This window comes from the organism of the source record quoted next, unplaced genomic scaffold (genome assembly GCF_019419815.1).
Source record: "Pyrus x bretschneideri cultivar Hongxiangsu unplaced genomic scaffold, Pyrus_bretschneideri_v1 Contig36, whole genome shotgun sequence".
Classification (NCBI taxonomy): Eukaryota; Viridiplantae; Streptophyta; class Magnoliopsida; order Rosales; family Rosaceae; genus Pyrus; species Pyrus x bretschneideri.
Window position 1 is genome coordinate 1,812,163 of NW_025999679.1, and position 17,681 is coordinate 1,829,843.

The 17,681-nt window shown below is 35.2% G+C and overlaps 1 protein-coding gene and 1 long non-coding RNA gene across 4 annotated transcripts; both read right to left on the bottom strand.

Moving 5' to 3' along the window:
* Positions 1-1,947: 1,947 nt before the first annotated feature.
* LOC103959399 (DExH-box ATP-dependent RNA helicase DExH10) lies at positions 1,948-10,278 on the bottom strand. 2 transcript variants are annotated; one of them, XM_009371746.3, is made up of 17 exons: positions 10,102-10,278; positions 8,707-9,738; positions 7,787-8,101; positions 7,546-7,650; positions 7,356-7,424; positions 6,812-6,979; positions 6,652-6,723; positions 6,457-6,573; positions 5,598-5,807; positions 5,324-5,482; positions 4,926-5,015; positions 4,698-4,790; positions 4,362-4,515; positions 3,701-3,849; positions 3,522-3,617; positions 2,958-3,050; positions 1,948-2,330 (listed from the first exon to the last, which is right to left on the bottom strand). In XM_009371746.3, the coding sequence occupies exons 2-17, from the start codon at positions 9,667-9,669 to the stop codon at positions 2,220-2,222; spliced, it is 2,964 nt and encodes a 987-aa protein (XP_009370021.1). In that variant the 5' UTR covers positions 9,670-9,738; positions 10,102-10,278; the 3' UTR covers positions 1,948-2,219. The 2 variants fall into 2 exon arrangements, with proteins under 2 accessions (XP_009370021.1, XP_009370022.1); XM_009371747.3 differs by having other exon boundaries at positions 10,077-10,278.
* A 2,026-nt stretch (positions 10,279-12,304) lies between these two features.
* On the bottom strand, positions 12,305-15,028 carry LOC103959398. 2 transcript variants are annotated; one of them, XR_669045.3, is made up of 4 exons: positions 14,878-15,028; positions 13,558-13,646; positions 13,257-13,348; positions 12,305-12,647 (listed from the first exon to the last, which is right to left on the bottom strand). It is a non-coding gene; the product is annotated as an uncharacterized LOC103959398 (long non-coding RNA). The 2 variants fall into 2 exon arrangements; XR_007261062.1 differs by lacking the exons at positions 12,305-12,647; positions 13,257-13,348; positions 13,558-13,646 and adding an exon at positions 14,173-14,492.
* Between the last annotated feature and the right edge of the window lie 2,653 nt (positions 15,029-17,681).

Sequence of the window (17,681 nt, forward strand, 5' to 3'; positions counted from 1 at the left end):
ACATTCTTTACTTGATTAGTCAGTTGATTCTCTCTATTGAAATAAGGGTACTTGTGTAATTTACTAGGATAGCCACACCACAACAGGTGGCTATGCCTCACTTGGTAACGCACTAAAAAAATTCTCTAATAAAATTATCTCCTTCTCTCAAATTGTTTTGCCTTACAACAGTTAACAATAAAATAAACCCAACGATATAGAAAACTGTTATTAGCACTTCAAAAATCTAGTTATGCACTCCTCGCAAGTGTATTTTTTTTTTCTAATTATAGAATGTTTGGAGTGCTAATAATAATTTCGTATAAAAATAGTCAATAATTTAAAAATAAAGGGAATAAATGAGATTAACCTAATTCCAATGACAATGAAAAAATTCGGGTTGGTGGTATGGTTTCCAAATGGGAATTTCGAGCACAATTGCTTGATTCCTGTTTGGCTAATCGGTTTTGTTGATTCGTTCTTGGTAATATGTGTTCGTAATTGGGGGGCAAATCGAGTAAGAAATATTCGTTCCTAGAGCAAATTTGAGATTCTTTCGACGACTAAAATTCAACAGTCATGATTACAATTTAGGGGTTTATGGATGTGGTTTTACTCGATCTTCCTATTGTAACCATGAGGAGGTTCAAATCCAATTGCGCGCGGGGCTCAAAACGGTAGCATGTTTTCTCGCCGATTCGAGTGTCCCCCACGGCCAATCGTTTCCTTCCTACTAATGAAGGAGTGTGGGGTGAGCTGGGAGGTGATGGGAGGAAGAGGAGTGGAGGACGGCTGACGGAGGAAAGCTAGTTAGACTGCACGGCTACTGTGCCGCCACTGCCGCGTCACATGTCTATGATGCTAAGTTTTCGGCCGCAGTGGCGGTGTTCCGATGCCATGAAAGTCGAAGTATCTCTAACACGTGGATTGGTAAGTCACGTGTAATGTGTTACTATACATTACACGTCCATGATGACCTCTTCCGCCTAAAGCACAGAGAAGTCGTCGGCGTAAAGGATAACACGATACATTTTGTCTCTAAATCATCAATTAATTCTTTTTTTCTTTGTGGCAAGACATTCTTCTAAGTGACTATAATTTACAACTTGGATGGATGAAAGAAGGCATACTTACTACCCTAATCCATCTCATTTCATAAATCATAATCCTCCACCGAAGATAAAACATTTTGTCGTAATAAACGGGCCCTAGCGTTCTCAAAGGCCTTGTTTGTTGTCTAGCACTGGAATGGATAGGACAAACTCTTTAGATTCAACGTATCTTGAATGACTTAGTGATACCAACTTCCAAACTGTGTCCAAATTGAGGGTAGGGGATGAATTAGTTGCGAAGAAAACTTCAAACCTAATCATGGTATGAGTTTTCTTCACGACTAATTAATCTTCTATTTTTAATAGGATACAATTTTGAGAATTGGTATCCGCTTCTTCACTCAAAATATATTCAAAGTGTCTTGGGAGTTGGTATCCAAGGATTTATCCAATCAATTTCATCCTTAGATACCAAACGTAATAAGACGATCGGTTGTCAATGCCTTGAGATTGCAAAGTTTGTGTCAAATTTTGACATGAAGGCTCCTCTAGGGGTGGAGAAGATTGACATGAGTGAAAAAAGTAGGTGGTTCACAAGTGGTAGATTAAACAAGAAGGGAATGATTTGATGGCAAAATTTTATTTCATGATTAAAACAAGAAGTTTCGAAACAAGCATTTGAAATTACTTGCAAGTGCTTTCAAAATAACTAAAAACATTTTAAAATCACCAAAAGCGCTTTTGACAATGTTTGGTAAAAAGAAAAAACAAATTAAGTGCTTATGCATTTAAAAATAAAAATTTATCTTAATACACCCCACATATTTTCCGATGATACCTTCACACCAAAATTTCTCCACTACCAAAATTTCTCTTATCAGAGAATCAAGCAAATTAAAGATCTACAGAACGAGGATGAAAAATAATCTTTTTTCCACATTTTGTGCTTTTAGTGGTTAGGATCTTGTTCTACAATGAAGGATGCGAGTAACTCTGAGAGCTTGAAGAAAAGCAATCTTAGAATACAAGTCTAAATTATGGGCCAACGGAAGAAACTTGATACAGTAACAAAAATTATAGGGAACAAATAGAAACATAACTTATCATATCAGCCTAGGCAACCAGTCATCACTACTGTGACGGAAACCTTTGTCTCCACCATGCCTGAGATGGCCTGCAGGAAGAAATCTACAGATACAGGGAATTTGCAAACATGATACCTCGCCGGAGGCTTTCGCTTGCTCCAGTGAATTTCTCTTCCAAAGCAACTTCTCCCACAGCCTGAGCAGCAGTACGCAACTGAAAATAAAGGCCAGTCAGTTAGAATCACTTGATAATTTAAGTGCTGCCTCAAGTGCTCAAGCAATTAATGTTTAGGGCACATTTCTCAGAACTAAAAATTAGTGGTTCAGAAATTTCCGTGCATATCTAATCCGTGTTCAGAACAAAAGACTACACCTACCGTAGGAGATTTTCAGCATGTTATACAAACATGGATAGGCTACACTCCCTTTTTCAGCGTTCGGAAAGCACTTTTCAAAATTGAATACCAGTTGTGCCATGAGAAGTTATATTTCATCATAACTCAAATCACAATAACTAAAAGTAAAAGCTAATAACATGTTGGGACATAAATTGACCAGGCCAGGTTAAGCCCAAAACGCTAGCCTAGCATTAAGGTCATTATAGCAAGGACGCGGACAGTAAACATGGATTTGCGTACTTTATTCTTACCTCTATGCTTATCAAATGACTATGACTGAATCTATTATACTACTACCAATCCTAAATGTTAATTTTCCTTGACTATCACAAGCGTTATATTGGGCGAATAACCTTCCGATGGTTCTGAACATAGTAAAAGAGGCCCTTGAATGATTGCAAAACCAACTTACGAGATATAATGTTCAACTTCCCAAACAATACCTGGTTCAAAAATTCATCAAGTCTTCTAGCAGCTCTGATGATACTACCCTCAAATATATCTGTCATTTGTGTAACCTCTGCGAAACTTGCACCCTGATGGAATATTTATTAGAAAAAAGAAATAGGGAAAGATTAGTCCAAAAAGTCATTGCTAAAACAATCCAAAAGGTTTTTTACATTCTTATTGGCTTGGAAAAATCCAAGGGCTACAAGATGAAACCTCTAACAAAAAAACATTAACAAAGTTGAACCCTCCAGACATTACAACGTCCAGTAAACCAACATACTACAGTAGGCAAACCCATACAGTGATTTACAAAACAAAAACAAAACAAAGATTTTGTCAAATGAGAGCAGTATGAGCAACAGACAAATAAATAACTTGTAGATGCGAAAACAAATTGGTAGAAATGAGATAATAGCAGGAAATTTTAAAACCATTGCATGAGCAAAGATGAAGAAAAAATCTGTCATGTTCTATCTTGTAAAACATTTCCACCTTTGGCAAATTATAGTTTCTATCACCCACATGCAACAAATTACACAAAAATATAACAAACTAACCTTTGACCAACAATAAATCACATCCATCAAGAATGGTCGCACTGTTGATTCCACGTACTCTTCAATGTTTACATCTAATTTGCATTCATGTTGTATCTGCAGTCATGTAGCAACAGTTACAGAATAGAAAAAATAAAAATTTGTACGTATGAACAGTGTGAAGCTAAAAATTATAAGACCTCTGCTATTCTTCTAGCACTCTCTTGGAGTTGTTGTAATGGTCTAGCAAGCTCCGTCCTCAATTGTATCTGCTCATTTGATTTATCTACTGGAATAAAACAACTTGCGATTGCCGCAATTTGATGATGATCCAAATCATTGAATGTACCTGATCACATATAGCATTTATACTTACAGAAAGCTGAACAGTATTGATGCGATGGCTGAAGAGCAAAGGCGTTCTAAATAAATAATATGACCAGTTTCACTGGCTCAGTGGGCTTGGCTAAGGCCAAAATCAGCTATATTAGCTTTCAGGAGTTCCTTATCTTATCAATCGAAATTTTATTGATAAAACCTTTTCAATTGTAGCCAATATCTTATTACCTAACTCCGTATATGAAATAATACTTATGAACGGAGGATTAAGGATAATTTTTTTTACTAAAATTGGAATTTGCAACAGAATTGATAATTCTACTTAGACTTATGGAATTTTGTATAGAATATCAAAACGAAAAGTGATTCAATTTCTACCATTATTATGTTATGATATTCTGTACTCCAATCGAATTGGATACCATCTTTCTACTGGTCTTGCATTGGCCAAATTCATCACAATAGTCTGTCTTGTAACAGGTCGTAAGTAATAACGTGAAAAGAGAAGTGCAAGATAACTACCATTAAACATCAGTTCAGTAACAAGGAGCTCGTCTCCTGTGTCTATCAAGCAGGCTGCCCGCCCCTTTAACTGGACAACACCCTCGGCATCAATGTGACCAAGCTTCTTCAAGACCCGTGAACGGTTCTTAAGTTCATCACGAAATTTTTGAAGCTGCAGAATCAATTATAGTTAAAGTTGAATATGCATATTCTTTTGCAAATTTCTTTACATGCAACATCAGAAGGTTGTAATACATGCAGCGTAACATTGACTCATCATCCCATACAAATCATGGTTCTACTTCTTGCAAACGTTAAAACAGTTTATGACAGAAGTATCAAGACGAGGCATACCTGGGACTCACGCATTTTGGACTTAAGTTGTTGAATTTCATGATCCACCTCTGCTTTCCTTTGAAAGCATTTAATCTGGTTCGCATCTTGAGACTGCAGCAAACCAAATAGTAAGCACAAAGGGTAATAGTGAGGTAAATTCCATCAAGAAAAGAAATTTTTCTCCAGACGGTAGAGTTCCTTAATAATTTGTTTTATCGAACACAGTATTTTAAACAAATGACAAACCTTATGCAGTGGATGTGCGTATAATTTCTGTTCAAGATCCTCTATTTGATTGACTAACTCAACAATTTCAGGATCTTCAATGCCCATATCCTAAAATCAAAATGAACTTTGAGAAAAACATAGGAAAAATAGGAAAGATGGTATTGTTGCAGATATCGATACAAATACATGGTTTAGTGAAAGGGATATAATCCTTTTTTTTTTTTTTAATGCAAGGAAATAGGGCCTTAAATAGAACAGATTGCTAAGTTGCAGACTTGCAGATTAAATCCTTACACCAGTGATATTTTAAAGAGTTACAACCAAAACATTACAGTTTGACAACAGAAAATTGTCGCAATAATATGGTTGAAAAAAGTCTTTGCCCCAATGTACCAAAGACAGTTGATCATTATTACCTTTACAGGATTCAGCTTTGGAAGACCTTGTGGAAAACGAGTTCCCAGCTCCTGAACTGCTAGAAGAATACTTTGCCTTGCCTCTAACGGCCGCAAATCAGAGGGAATAGATATTCTGAGTTTGCTTAGAGCAGAAATCAGGGGCAATTGTACAGGGACCTTAAAACAGATCGAAAGAAATATCAGAACCCCAGAGGACCAATTTAACTACTTGAAAAACTTAATGAACCACATCGAACTTTAAAATTCAGTTGCTTCAAGTGCATGAACTTACTACATGCATTTCACCCTTTTCTCCAGGGCGAGGAGGGCAAGGCTTTGGCTGTGAACTGTTCTCACTTGAACCAGGAGAACAGTGGAGCAAAGTATCCACTATATACCCACCAGCACGCGAGGACAGTGTGCCTAACCCGGATGAAGGCTTTTTTACCACATTAACTACAACTCCCCAGCCCCAATCTGTACCACCTTCCCTAATCTTGACCTGCGACAAGAAAAACACGTCCTGAGAACAGGCAAATACATGACTTACAACCCTTGTATTGGAAAATCAACATCTGCATTTCTAAGTTTAACAAGCAATCAAGATGACACAATCATTGGTATTAAGCGAGTTTATATACAATATAATCGAAGTTAGCATAGAAGCTTGAGGACAAGGCATAAAATGAAATATTAATATCAATAAATGATTAGGTAAGAGTTGTAAGACATCAGTGCGACAAGTAAAACAGTAAATATTTTCGTAGGGTGGTGCTATACACACACCCAATTTTACCTTCCAAACACCTTTCTCAATTTCCGGCCGTCGGATTGAACCAATTGAAGAGGATCAAAGGATAGAAATTAACAGGGGGTGTGTGGAAGGTAAAAAAGGGTGTTTGGATAGCACCACCCTTTTTCTCACTGTATCTAGCAGAATAGCACTACAACCAGAAACAAGTATCAAACAGAAATTAGAAGAAAAAACTTTAGACCGCATTTTCAGTTCCAATGCTCTTAAAGATCCACCTATACAAATTAAAACCAAATTTCAACTAAGAGACTACATTATCCAATTTAAATGTTATTAGAAATCAACAAGGATAAGTTTACAAAAAATTCCAAACAGCATGACCATTCTCAGCACATACCAGGCGGCCAGGAAGAAGAAAATACAGAACTCTTTCAGGCCTCGTTATCTCTGACATCATTTTCTTCTCAAGTTGAGCTATATCAAGTTTTATCTTATGATACTCAGCAACTTCAGCCTGCACATAAAACATTAAACTCTAAGCATGTAACAATAACTAGAAAAAACATATTTAAGATCAATGGGGAAAGACTACCTCTCCTGATGCATCAAGCAAAGCCGCTTCCTGCTCAAGCTTTGAAACCTTTTCCCCTATACCAGGCAAAGCCTAAATCATAGAGAAAGATCCGGAGTGGTTAGTCATTATGCACCAGATTCCGGTGCGGAACAAGTAAAATATGTGATTCAGTAGAAACCTTTTCATACTGAAATTGGTGGAATGAATTCTTTATCACGTGTTCAGCTGTGAATTGGCCTTCCGCACGGCTCAACAAATTCAAAATTGAGTAATAGCTGAGTCTGAAAGTGCTAACTAGAGGAGCTGGTTTACCCAAAACCATATCCTTTAGTGTGTTCATTTCCATCTGTAAAAAGTAACAAATTTCGAATTAATTTCATGACTTAAGATGGTAAATGGCTTTCTTGCTTGTTCAACATCACCTTGGGTTGTGATAGAATTCAAGCGATATAATCAAATATAAATAAAATAAAATAAAAGGGATCATTCTGTTTTACCCTTTATAAATATGAATTTACCTCTGAAAATATAAGACAATAAAACATAATAAAGCAAACAAACAGTCAAAACTCAAGGTGACTAAATGGAAGACCTCAATATGTGGAAGGACTTCCAATGGTTGATGTGTAATGAATAATGATAAATTCATCAATTTTGAATCTATACAGAAATTAGTGAGTGGCACTTGTACACTAAAGAGAGATGACTACTAGTAGCATCACCTGTTCATCAATCATTATGATACAAATACCCCGCTCATCTTTGCCACGACGCCCAGCCCTTCCACTCATCTAGAGCAATTAAGAAATAGTTAATAATCAGAAAAAGAAATAATCCACACACAAATATACAAACATGTGTCTTTTTCACTTATTATTTCTCTTAAAGAAAAGCAACAAAATCTTCACTTACCTGAATATACTCACCAGATCCGATATATCGATGACTATCACCATCCCACTTCTTAACAGCTGTGAAAACAACAGTTTTTGCTGGCATGTTTAAGCCCATTGCAAACTGTTCACAAAGTACAGATATTGAAAAGTTATTCCATCTTATCATCTAAGCTAGATAAATAAGGTACAGCTGTAAACTAAATATATGAAAAAGGAAACGAAACAGGAGAGAAAAGGTGTTTAAGAAATGTTCTTACTGTCTCAGTAGCAAAAAGGGCTTTTACAAGGCCTTCTTGGAAAAGAAGTTCTACCAGTTCCTTGATAACAGGTAGAAGGCCAGAATGATGAACGGCAATTCCTCGTTGAAGGAGTGGCAGCATTAACTCAATAGCAGGCAACTCCCTGTCTTCCTCGTTTAAGCAGAGTATTGCATTACGAAAAACCTGTTCAACAGCATCTTTTTCATCTTGGCTGTTAAAATCAAGCTTAGACATGGACATCGCATGTTGTTCACACTCTCTTCTACTGAAGCTGAAAATTATAACTGGCTGAAATTTCCGTTCCATAATCATCTGAAACTCAGGGCAGAAAAGCGTAACTAAATAAATAAATGAATGAACAAAGAAAGATAAGCACATGTGTGATGTCGATTAAATAAAGCACCAATGTTAGTGGATAAATATTAAATATAGAAGTATTTGCGCTAAGAGCCTTCAATGTGGGAAGCAGCCTTGTTTCTAACAATCCATGTGATGAACAGCCTCTAGGCAACTTGCCAAACAGGCAACTAAAGAAAACATTAGGATCTGAGATCATTTTATACTCTACTTTTCACTTTACTTTCTTTCTCTTTGTTTACATACGTATAACCTTTAGATGTCCTGCTCTCAGTACTGTAAACAGTGACCAAATCACTTTCTGGACAAGAATAATTATTCGACAAGAAAACTGCCATCCAGATTCTCAATGCTACCGCTAGTATTTTCATGAATCATCTTTGCCAAACATGGTCTAAACTTTCCATAAGTGAAAAAACACCATGCAATCATAGTACTAATAATAGGTAAAAAGATGAAATATTCATTTCATGGTGTTTTTAAAATATAAGAAAAACCACCTTTTGAAGGAAGAGCAAACCTTCAAGAAGAAAGAACGAAAGTTAAAATGAAGAGCACACCTTCACAATTTTGAATATGTCAGAACCCCCAGATGCAGTCCCACCTTTTGCAAGTCTCCCACTTGCCTTGTTATTCCTGTGACCATCACCCAATTTCTGCTTTGAGAAAGTATCATGTAGCTTCACAAAATTTTCCTCCCTGAATTGTTCATTCTCATCGACCACAAGATACAACCCGTTCCCACCCACTGGAAAAACGTAATGCTGCAGAGGAGTTGGTCGAAAATCTGTGTACACCACATGACAAGGCTGTTTGTGCAAATTACAAATCCACTCTGCAAACTCAGTCGCATTGGACATTGTGGCTGAAAGAAAAACCATTTTAACAGCAGGAGGCATAAATATAATACTCTCTTCCCAAACAACCCCTCTTTCACGATCCTTCATGTAGTGAATTTCATCGAAGATAACCCAGGCGACTTCCTTTAAAACCTCGGAACCCCTGTAAAGCATTCCCCTAAGGATCTCAGTTGTCATAACCAAACAACTAGCATTAGGTGAGAGTGTAACATCTCCAGTCATCAATCCAACATCTTCAAACTCCTGGCTGAGCTCTCTATATTTCTGATTGCTCAAAGCCTTCAATGGCGAAGTATATATAACCCTCTGCTTGTCTCTAAAAGCCATGGCAATTGCATACTCCGCGACTGCAGTCTTACCTGCTGAAGTATGGGCGGAGACTAAAACTGACTCTTTCCGTTCTAAGCATGCCACAGAAATCTGCTGAAATGGGTCAAGGGTAAATTGGTATGTCTTGGCCGCCTCGCCATTATACACAGGATTCGAAAGGGTTCCATAAACCGACTCATCCTTGGTCGAAGCATAGTCACTGGGAACTGCAACCTCATGCACACATGTTCGAGTCAAATGCCTTCGCTTCAGGGAAGATTCATCTGTGGGAGTTTCTGTGATCTCTGACGCTTCAGGTTCTTTTCGTTTCGCAGGTGTTGGAGATTCTTCCATCCCTAAAACTATTCCGCTTCCAAGCTAAACCAAACAAAATTCTCCTACTAATAATGTTGAGCTTTCCTTCTGCAACAAAAACACCAAACATGAATCAAAATGTCGTTTGTTCAACAGAAAAGCAATCTTCTTTTTCTTTACTGGAGGAAAATTAATAAAACCCAATACTTGCAGAATATAATCGTCACAAATATTCAAAATTACACAAAAAGCTTGATTTTTTAATTTTTATTTTTGAAAAGAACTACTTTTGGATTTCAGGTATGAACAACCATTGCACCTATGACCAGAGTCAGTTAGGTTCCCCAAAAAGATTCAAAGCATTTAAGTTAAACCCAAATTCTATGAAAACTGTGAGAAATTACAAGAAAATAGGGAGAGAGAGAGAGAGAGAGAGAGAGAGCAACCAATTCTGCTCTGAAATTGGCGAACCTGAATGCTGAAACGGAGATTTCCCAGTTAGCCAATGCCCTAGCTTGACATATAGTGTACGGTAATATAGGAGAACTGTTCAAATCAAAGTTAGGGTTTTATTGGAAGATCCAATTGTAGGCAATTAGGGTTTCACCTTCAGTTGCAGGTGGTATCCAAATAACAGCGCCTATTTTTTACGAAATAAAAAACAAAGTGTATTTTGCTTTAATAGTATTCATGTTGTAAGCAAGCATTTTAGGTTCGATTCACGTTAAATGCAAGTTTGAATCATATTTAGCCCCTTCTGTAAATAGAAATGGAACCAAACCATTTGGTTGCGGTTCGGTTTTATATGATTTAGGTTTTGATTTCAAAACTTTCATGCTGTTCGAAATCCAGAGGTTAAGCGTACTCTGGCAACTTTACGTAAGGCAGAGTTTGGTTTTTTGGGGGTGATAGTGGAAAAGTTGACAGATAAGTCACCCTTACTGCCACTCTACAGAACCGTACATGAGATTTTCGTACACTAAGGGTACGTTTTTTACACCGAACAATCTTTGACTGAACTAACTTCAAAGATTAAACTAGACTGGTTTAGACTAGATTAAACTAAACTGATTTAATGAAATGTTTGAATAGACAAAGAAGTAAGATTATAATATTATATTATTTTATCTATATCTATAATATTTTATTATTAATTTCTATTATTAATTGATCTTTTTCCTATTTTGTAGAACATCAGGTCAATCATCTTTCTCTCCATCTAACCTCTCATTTTTTTTTCTCCGCCGTCTCGCTCCCCTCTCCATCTAACCTCCAATCTTTTCCTCCCTTTGGTATCCAAGTTGCTTTGCTCTTTTTCTCTCTGCACACACAATTTGAATTAAAATCATAAAAAAGAGAGACTTGCCTCCCAAATTCTCGATTCCCCAAAAAAACCCAACTCCTCCCTCTCAAGCTTAGCATCACCAATTCAATGGCAATCATGATGAGTTTTCTTGTTCGTCTCCCTCTCTCTTCCCTTTGTTTTTCCGTTCAAGTCCCTCTCTCTCTTCCCTCTTCCTCTTTTCTCGTCCAACTCCCTGAGTGATAATCAGATTATAGGTGGTTACCAGATTCTAAGCTTTTAGGTCGAGAAGGTTGCGGTCACTGATGAAGGCAGCTTGAGACGGATTTGGGGAGACAAGAAGGCAGCAACATCTAGTCCTAGCTAATACCATTATTTTGGTTAGGATTAGCTAACGACAGGTAGCGAGGCCCAGAGTCGAGCGAGTCTGAGCTAGCGTCATTAAAGCTAAACATTTGCTGCTGTTGGTCCAGTCTAGTCCAGTAAGAGCTAAAATGTTAGACAAACACACCCTAAATACTTTATGCCATTAATACAACCTAATTGAAAAATAATTCATGATCACCACGCTAAAATTCAACTTCAAAATGCCTTATGATTTTGACAAAAAAAAAAAAAAACACAGAAGCCTTATGACCTTACTTTAGTAGTTCAAACAAACTTCAACATCGAAATGCTTTAGCATTAGCAGTACAACCCGAACAAATAAATTGTGCATACATTCAGCTAAAAGGTTTTGGTGCTTCAACTTTAAAGTCACTCTCTCCTTTCCTTTCCTTTTGCCACCTACTTTTCGAAGGTTGAGGAGACCTTTGAGCTTGTGAACGGGCTTGAGAACGCGATACTTGGAAGACTTTGGACGTTGTGAAAGTAACACCAATAGATGAGAAGCTACTGAATCTTGTGAACTAGAAGCTTGAGATTACCTTGGAGCTTCTTGTTGTGGTTGTGGATTTAGAGTAAGAGAGATTGGTCAAATCTACCCAATATAATTTGTAGTAGTTGTTATAAACTTTAAAAAGCCTACAAAAGCAACAAAACAAATTGAAAAAAAAGAAAAACACAAAGAAAGCCTACAATATAAATTACCTAATATTGGTATTTAATTATATATTTATTTAATTTTTGTAGTGTAGTTCAATTTTGGTTTTTCCATGTTGCAGTTTGGTTTCAAAACCGCAAAATCGAACCATTCGGTGCAGTTTGGTTTGGTGCATGTTTTGGTTTCAATTTTCCATTCCAAATGCCCACCCCATTATTAATTAGGGAAAAAAAAATTTTAAAATGGTAATTTCATACTCTCTTTATTTTTTACCGTTGGCTTAAATAAATCAAACGAAAACAATGAACTAAACTAAATAGAAGTTTGAGAACATAAAAAAAGGTGTCTATTTATCATTCTAAAAAAATAGTGTATACTAGCAAATATGCCGGCGCGATGCTACAGATTTTAAAACTGTATAAAACATGTTAAAAGTTTTAAATATATAACAATAGACAATACTATTTACATACATGTGAAAATCTATTTATAAGTTATAACTCTATTTACAATAGATAAGAAAATAGTTGTCCAAGGGTGAGGTTTAGAACGGTACTTAGAATAGTTTGGACAATGGGCAGTTCAACACTAATCAGCAGTAGAAGTTTCTTCTTCACTCATCGGCAGTTCAGAATTTCCTTCTTTTTTCTCACATGTGGTGTTTATATTTCACTGTTACAAATTAGGACATGGAAATTGTTAATGTAAATAAATGACAATTTTAGTAAAAATGAGAGATCAAAATATGAGTGTGATTTGAATTACAGATGATAACAATGGAATAAGTTGAATAGTATTGCGTTATCTAAGCAAAAAATATGCAAAACAACTGTCATAAAGAGCATGAACCGATCAACTAACAAATCAAAAAACAGAGACCAAAAACGAATGCTTCCCATTCAACACAAAAAGTCTGCTAAAAGAAAATAACTTCTCATTGAAAAAACATTACAATAAAATTTTGGAAACCATTGCTTGTCATTCTTCAGGATCATCTTTACGATTTCTGGACATTTTTCATAAAAAATAGAAATATGAATCCAAACAGCATCTAGAAAAAAAATTAAGAGAAAAAAAAAAATCATCGTTTCAATCATTTTCTAGTCTTTCAATTGCGATTGTATAGAAAATATAACTAAAAATCTCAACTTTCTCAAAAAACTATCAGCATCTACTGTTGATTGCATGGCATCATATAAATGGAGGCATGGGAGGAGTAGAAGTTATCTAATTATGCTACTCATATTTTTTATAGATCGATCAATTGCAGACAAAATGTACCTTGCCCTGCTGTAGTGTTTACTCAGATCTTGACATAGGACCTTGCTTACATCCCTTGCTCTAACGGACCTTTTCTTTACCAAGTCAGTTAACTGCAATCATAATTATTTGTACAATACGGATAACCATTAATTATTTGTTTCATTGACGCCAAAAATATAGGAGTATTAAGCCAGATTGTTTTCTATGTCCAAGTAATCTGTCCAAAATAAATACATTGGTTAGGCTTCTAAATCATGAGAGCCTTAACTAGCTTATAAAATGCTCATTAGAGTTTCAAAAGACAAAATATTAAAATTACCGTGAAAGATAAGTATTGGGAAACAAAATTGGCATCTCAACCACAATAGGTCAAAAATTCCTTTGAATGTGCTTTAGCTTCTTGTTTACCTGAAAACACACATTCTTGGTTCAGAATATCATAATTTCATGAAATGGTTCGTCTTTGAATCAATAAGAAGAACTCCCTCTGTTTTATGAATGGTACATATAATGAACTCACAATATTAGATCTCAATTGATTTCAAACTTTTCTGCATTTTTCTACTATTTTAGGATCCATTTAGGCAACACTACTACGAAACCATTTACTAGCGTCGCTATGATAACCGCCAAAAAACGTATATTACTGTCGGATTTTAAGCAAAATCCGACAGAAAATAGATGCAGTGACGGATATAATAGGAAATCAATTTTCTGACAGAAAATACTCTAAAACCGACAGAAATTGTGTCGGATATAACCGACAGAAAATATATTAATAAAGAATAAATAAGAGCATTTCTGTCGGCTAAAACCGACAGAAAATACTAAAACCGCCAGGATTTCTGTCGGATTTAACCGACAGATAATTTGTCAATAAGAATAAATAAAACATTCTTGTCGGATAAAACCGACAGAAAATATATTAATAATAAAAAAAATATACGACCCATTATAAGTAGAACATTGCCACTGTTCTTATTGATCAAAGACAAAAATCATCCAAAAAACACAAATTGAATATCCATTGTTCTGTCAAACGAAAATTCCAGTCAAGTTCATACCATAAAACCTAGTTCAAATTCTGCAACAAATTTGGGAAAGAAATAACGACAATCCGGAAAGTTTAAATCTAATTCCTTTCAACAAGTAACAACTTCCTTAAATGCCAAAGATTGTTGCCTAATTGAGAACTTTCTTGGTCTCTCTCAGAATCCTTTCTCTCTATCAAAATTTTCTGCAAGCAAACACAACCTAGCAGAAAAAAGATATCAGCCCTTAATCTTTTGTGAGCAAACAAACACAACCTAGCAAAATTTTTTGATAATCAAACTCCAAAAAACAGAGCAAGCATCCAGATTGCGTTATCGCTTCCTAATCTATTTCAATTGCAAGAAACGTTTGGAATTGTGACAAAATTGGCCACGAAACCAAAATTAAAACCCTCAAAATCCAATAATTTTATAGAAATTTTACACAATTGAGAGAAGAAAAGCAAAAAGCCCTAACATCGGAATCAACAGATTTGAGAGAAACCCTAACAAAGAAGACGCAATAAACACACATGTATAAAGCTATAAAGCACAACTGGAATAGAAGGAAAGTAAGATTGAAAGAAGCATTAGGGAAGTAGACGTACGTGAAAGAGCACAAGTGAGAGCGCAATTGAACCAGAGCTCGGCCTTGCGTCTATCGTCTTCGCTCTCGTCCTTTATGAAGTCGAAGAAGCATGGAGCCGAGAACTTGTACATATCGTCGACGATCATCCCTGTCGCTGTCGGAGCCGGCGGGTTGGGTTCTTGGTTTGTCATTTCCTCGTTTTCGAAAACTTCTTGTTTGGGGTTGGGGATTTCAAATGAGGAATTGGAAAGATCTGGAAAATTAATGAAGAAATGAATAGAGAATAATGAATAAATGAAAGAGAGAGAGAGAGAGAGAGATAGAGATAGAGCGTCTAGTGGGTGTGTGTCACATCCCAGCCCGAGACGGATCACTTCTTGGCCCCACTCCACCACCATAACACGATATTGTCCGCTTTGGGTTTACCATTCCCTTACGGTTTTGTTTTTTGGGAACTCACGAGTAACTTCTGGGTCACTCATCATAGGATTGTTCTAGTCCCCTCTCGCTTAACTTCGGAGTTCCCATGGAACTCGAAGCCAGTGAGCTCCCAAAAGGCCTCGTGCTAGGTAGGTATGAGAATGTGCATTTAAGGATCACTCCCCTGGGCGATGTGGGATGTCACAGTGCGAGTCTAGCGGATTGGAGCATAAAACCAAGAAAAACATTTTTTTATAAATAAAAACTGACAGAAAATTTTCATTATTGTCGGTTATAATCGACAGAAAAAAAAATAGCAGCAAAAATCCCTAAAAATTCCCTCTCCCAAAATTTTGTTGTGATTTTAAAAAATAAAATAATAATTGTTTGGTTTAATAAATAAATAAATAATATGTATTTAAATATAATATGTTTTTAAAAATTAAATAAATAATTGTTTGGTTTAATAGATAATAACTCATGTAAAGTATGTAAGAAACAAAAAAATAATTGTACAATGAAAATATCATCACACAAACTAAATATTGTCTAACCAATACTTGAAAAACATAAATAAAAATTTAACGGAGATATGCATTCTACGAAACTAGTTTCCATGATTTAACCGTCAAACTTGTTTGTAGATACTATAAGATCACATATATAAAAAATCGCAAAAAAAAAAAAAAAACATTCAAAGATTAGGTAACTGAACAAAAGTTTTCGACGGTTATAAACGAAAAATCACAATTTAATGGTTATTTTTGCTTCGATTTTGATGATTGTTTTACAGCTACACTCCTCAACCCTATAAGAATGCAATGAACGAATTCGATCTTCAATTTAAAATATTTACACTAGTGGATACCACAAAATCTTATTTTATACTTGATGGGGAAGTATAACATTAACTCTAAGTGTTGGTTTAATCTATCGTTTTGATGCAATACGCATTCTATGAAATGTTTTTCAATGATCTAACCGTCAAAGTTGTTTGTATACACTCCAAGATCGTATACGTAAAAAATCGCAAAAAATAAACATTCAGAGATTAGGTAACGAAACAAAAGTTTTCGATGGTTATAAACGAAAAATCACAATTTAACAATTATTTTAGCTCCGATTTTGATGATTTTTTGTAGCTACACTCCTTGATCCTATAAGAATGCAATGAATGAATTCGATTTTCAATTTAAAATACTTACACTAGTGGATAAATCTTATTTTATACTTAATGGAAGTATAACATTAACTTTTAAGTGTTTGTTATATCTATCAATTTGATAAGATACGCATTATATGAAACTAGTTTCAACGATCCAACCGTCAAATATGTTTGTATATACTCCAAAAGAGCATGTGTAAATAATTGCAAAAAAAAAAAAAAATCACAATTTAACGGTTATTTTAGCTCCGATTTTAATGATTTTTTACAACTACACTCCTCGATCCTATAAGAATGCAATGAATAAATTTGATATTCAATTGAAAATATTGACACTAGTGAATACCACAAATTTTTATTTTATACTTAATGGAAGTATAACATTAACCCTTAAGTGTTTATTTAATCTACCGTTTTGACGCGATACACATTCTACGAAACTTCTTTCAATGATGTAACCGTCAAACTTGTTTGTACATACTCCAAGATCACATACGTAAAAAATCACAAAAAACAAACATTCAGAGATTAGGTAACAAAACAAAAGTTTTCGACGGTTATAAACGAAAAATCACAATTTAATGGTTATTTTTGCTTCGGTTTTGATGATTGTTTTACAGCTACACTCCTCGACCCTATAAGAATGCAATGAACGAATTCAATCTTCAATTTAAAATATTTACACTAGTGGATACCACAAAATCTTATTTTATACTTGATGGGGAAGTATAACATTAACTCTAAGTGTTGGTTTAATCTACCGTTTTGATGCAATACGCATTCTATGAAATGTTTTTCAAAGATCTAACCGTCAAAGTTGTTTGTATACACTCCAAGATCGTATACATAAAAAATCGCAAAAAACAAACATTCAGAGATTAGGTAACAGAACAAAAGTTTTCGATGGTTATAAACAAAAAAATCACAATTTAACGGTTATTTTAGCTCCGATTTTGATGATTTTTTGCAACTACACTCCTCAATCCCATAAGAATGCAATGAATGAATTCGATTTTCAATTTAAAATACTTACACTACTGGATAAATCTTATTTTATACTTAATGAAAGTATAACATTAACTTTTAAGTATTTGTTATATCTATCAATTTGATAAGATACGCATTATACGAAGCTATTTTCAACAATCCAACCATCAAATATGTTTGTATATACTCCAAGATAGCATGTGTAAAAAATCGCAAAAAAAAAAAAAGAAATCACAATTTAACGGAACTAG

Coding starts and splice junctions, on each gene's coding strand:
- LOC103959399 (XM_009371746.3), bottom strand. CDS start 9,669: ATGGAAGAATCTCCAACACCTGCGAAACGAAAAGAACCTGAAGCGTCA. Junction 7,425..7,545: donor GATCTGGTGAGTATATTCAG/GTAAGTGAAGAT, acceptor TAATTGCTCTAG/ATGAGTGGAAGGGCTGGGCG. Junction 6,724..6,811: donor ACCAATTTCAGTATGAAAAG/GTTTCTACTGAA, acceptor TCTATGATTTAG/GCTTTGCCTGGTATAGGGGA.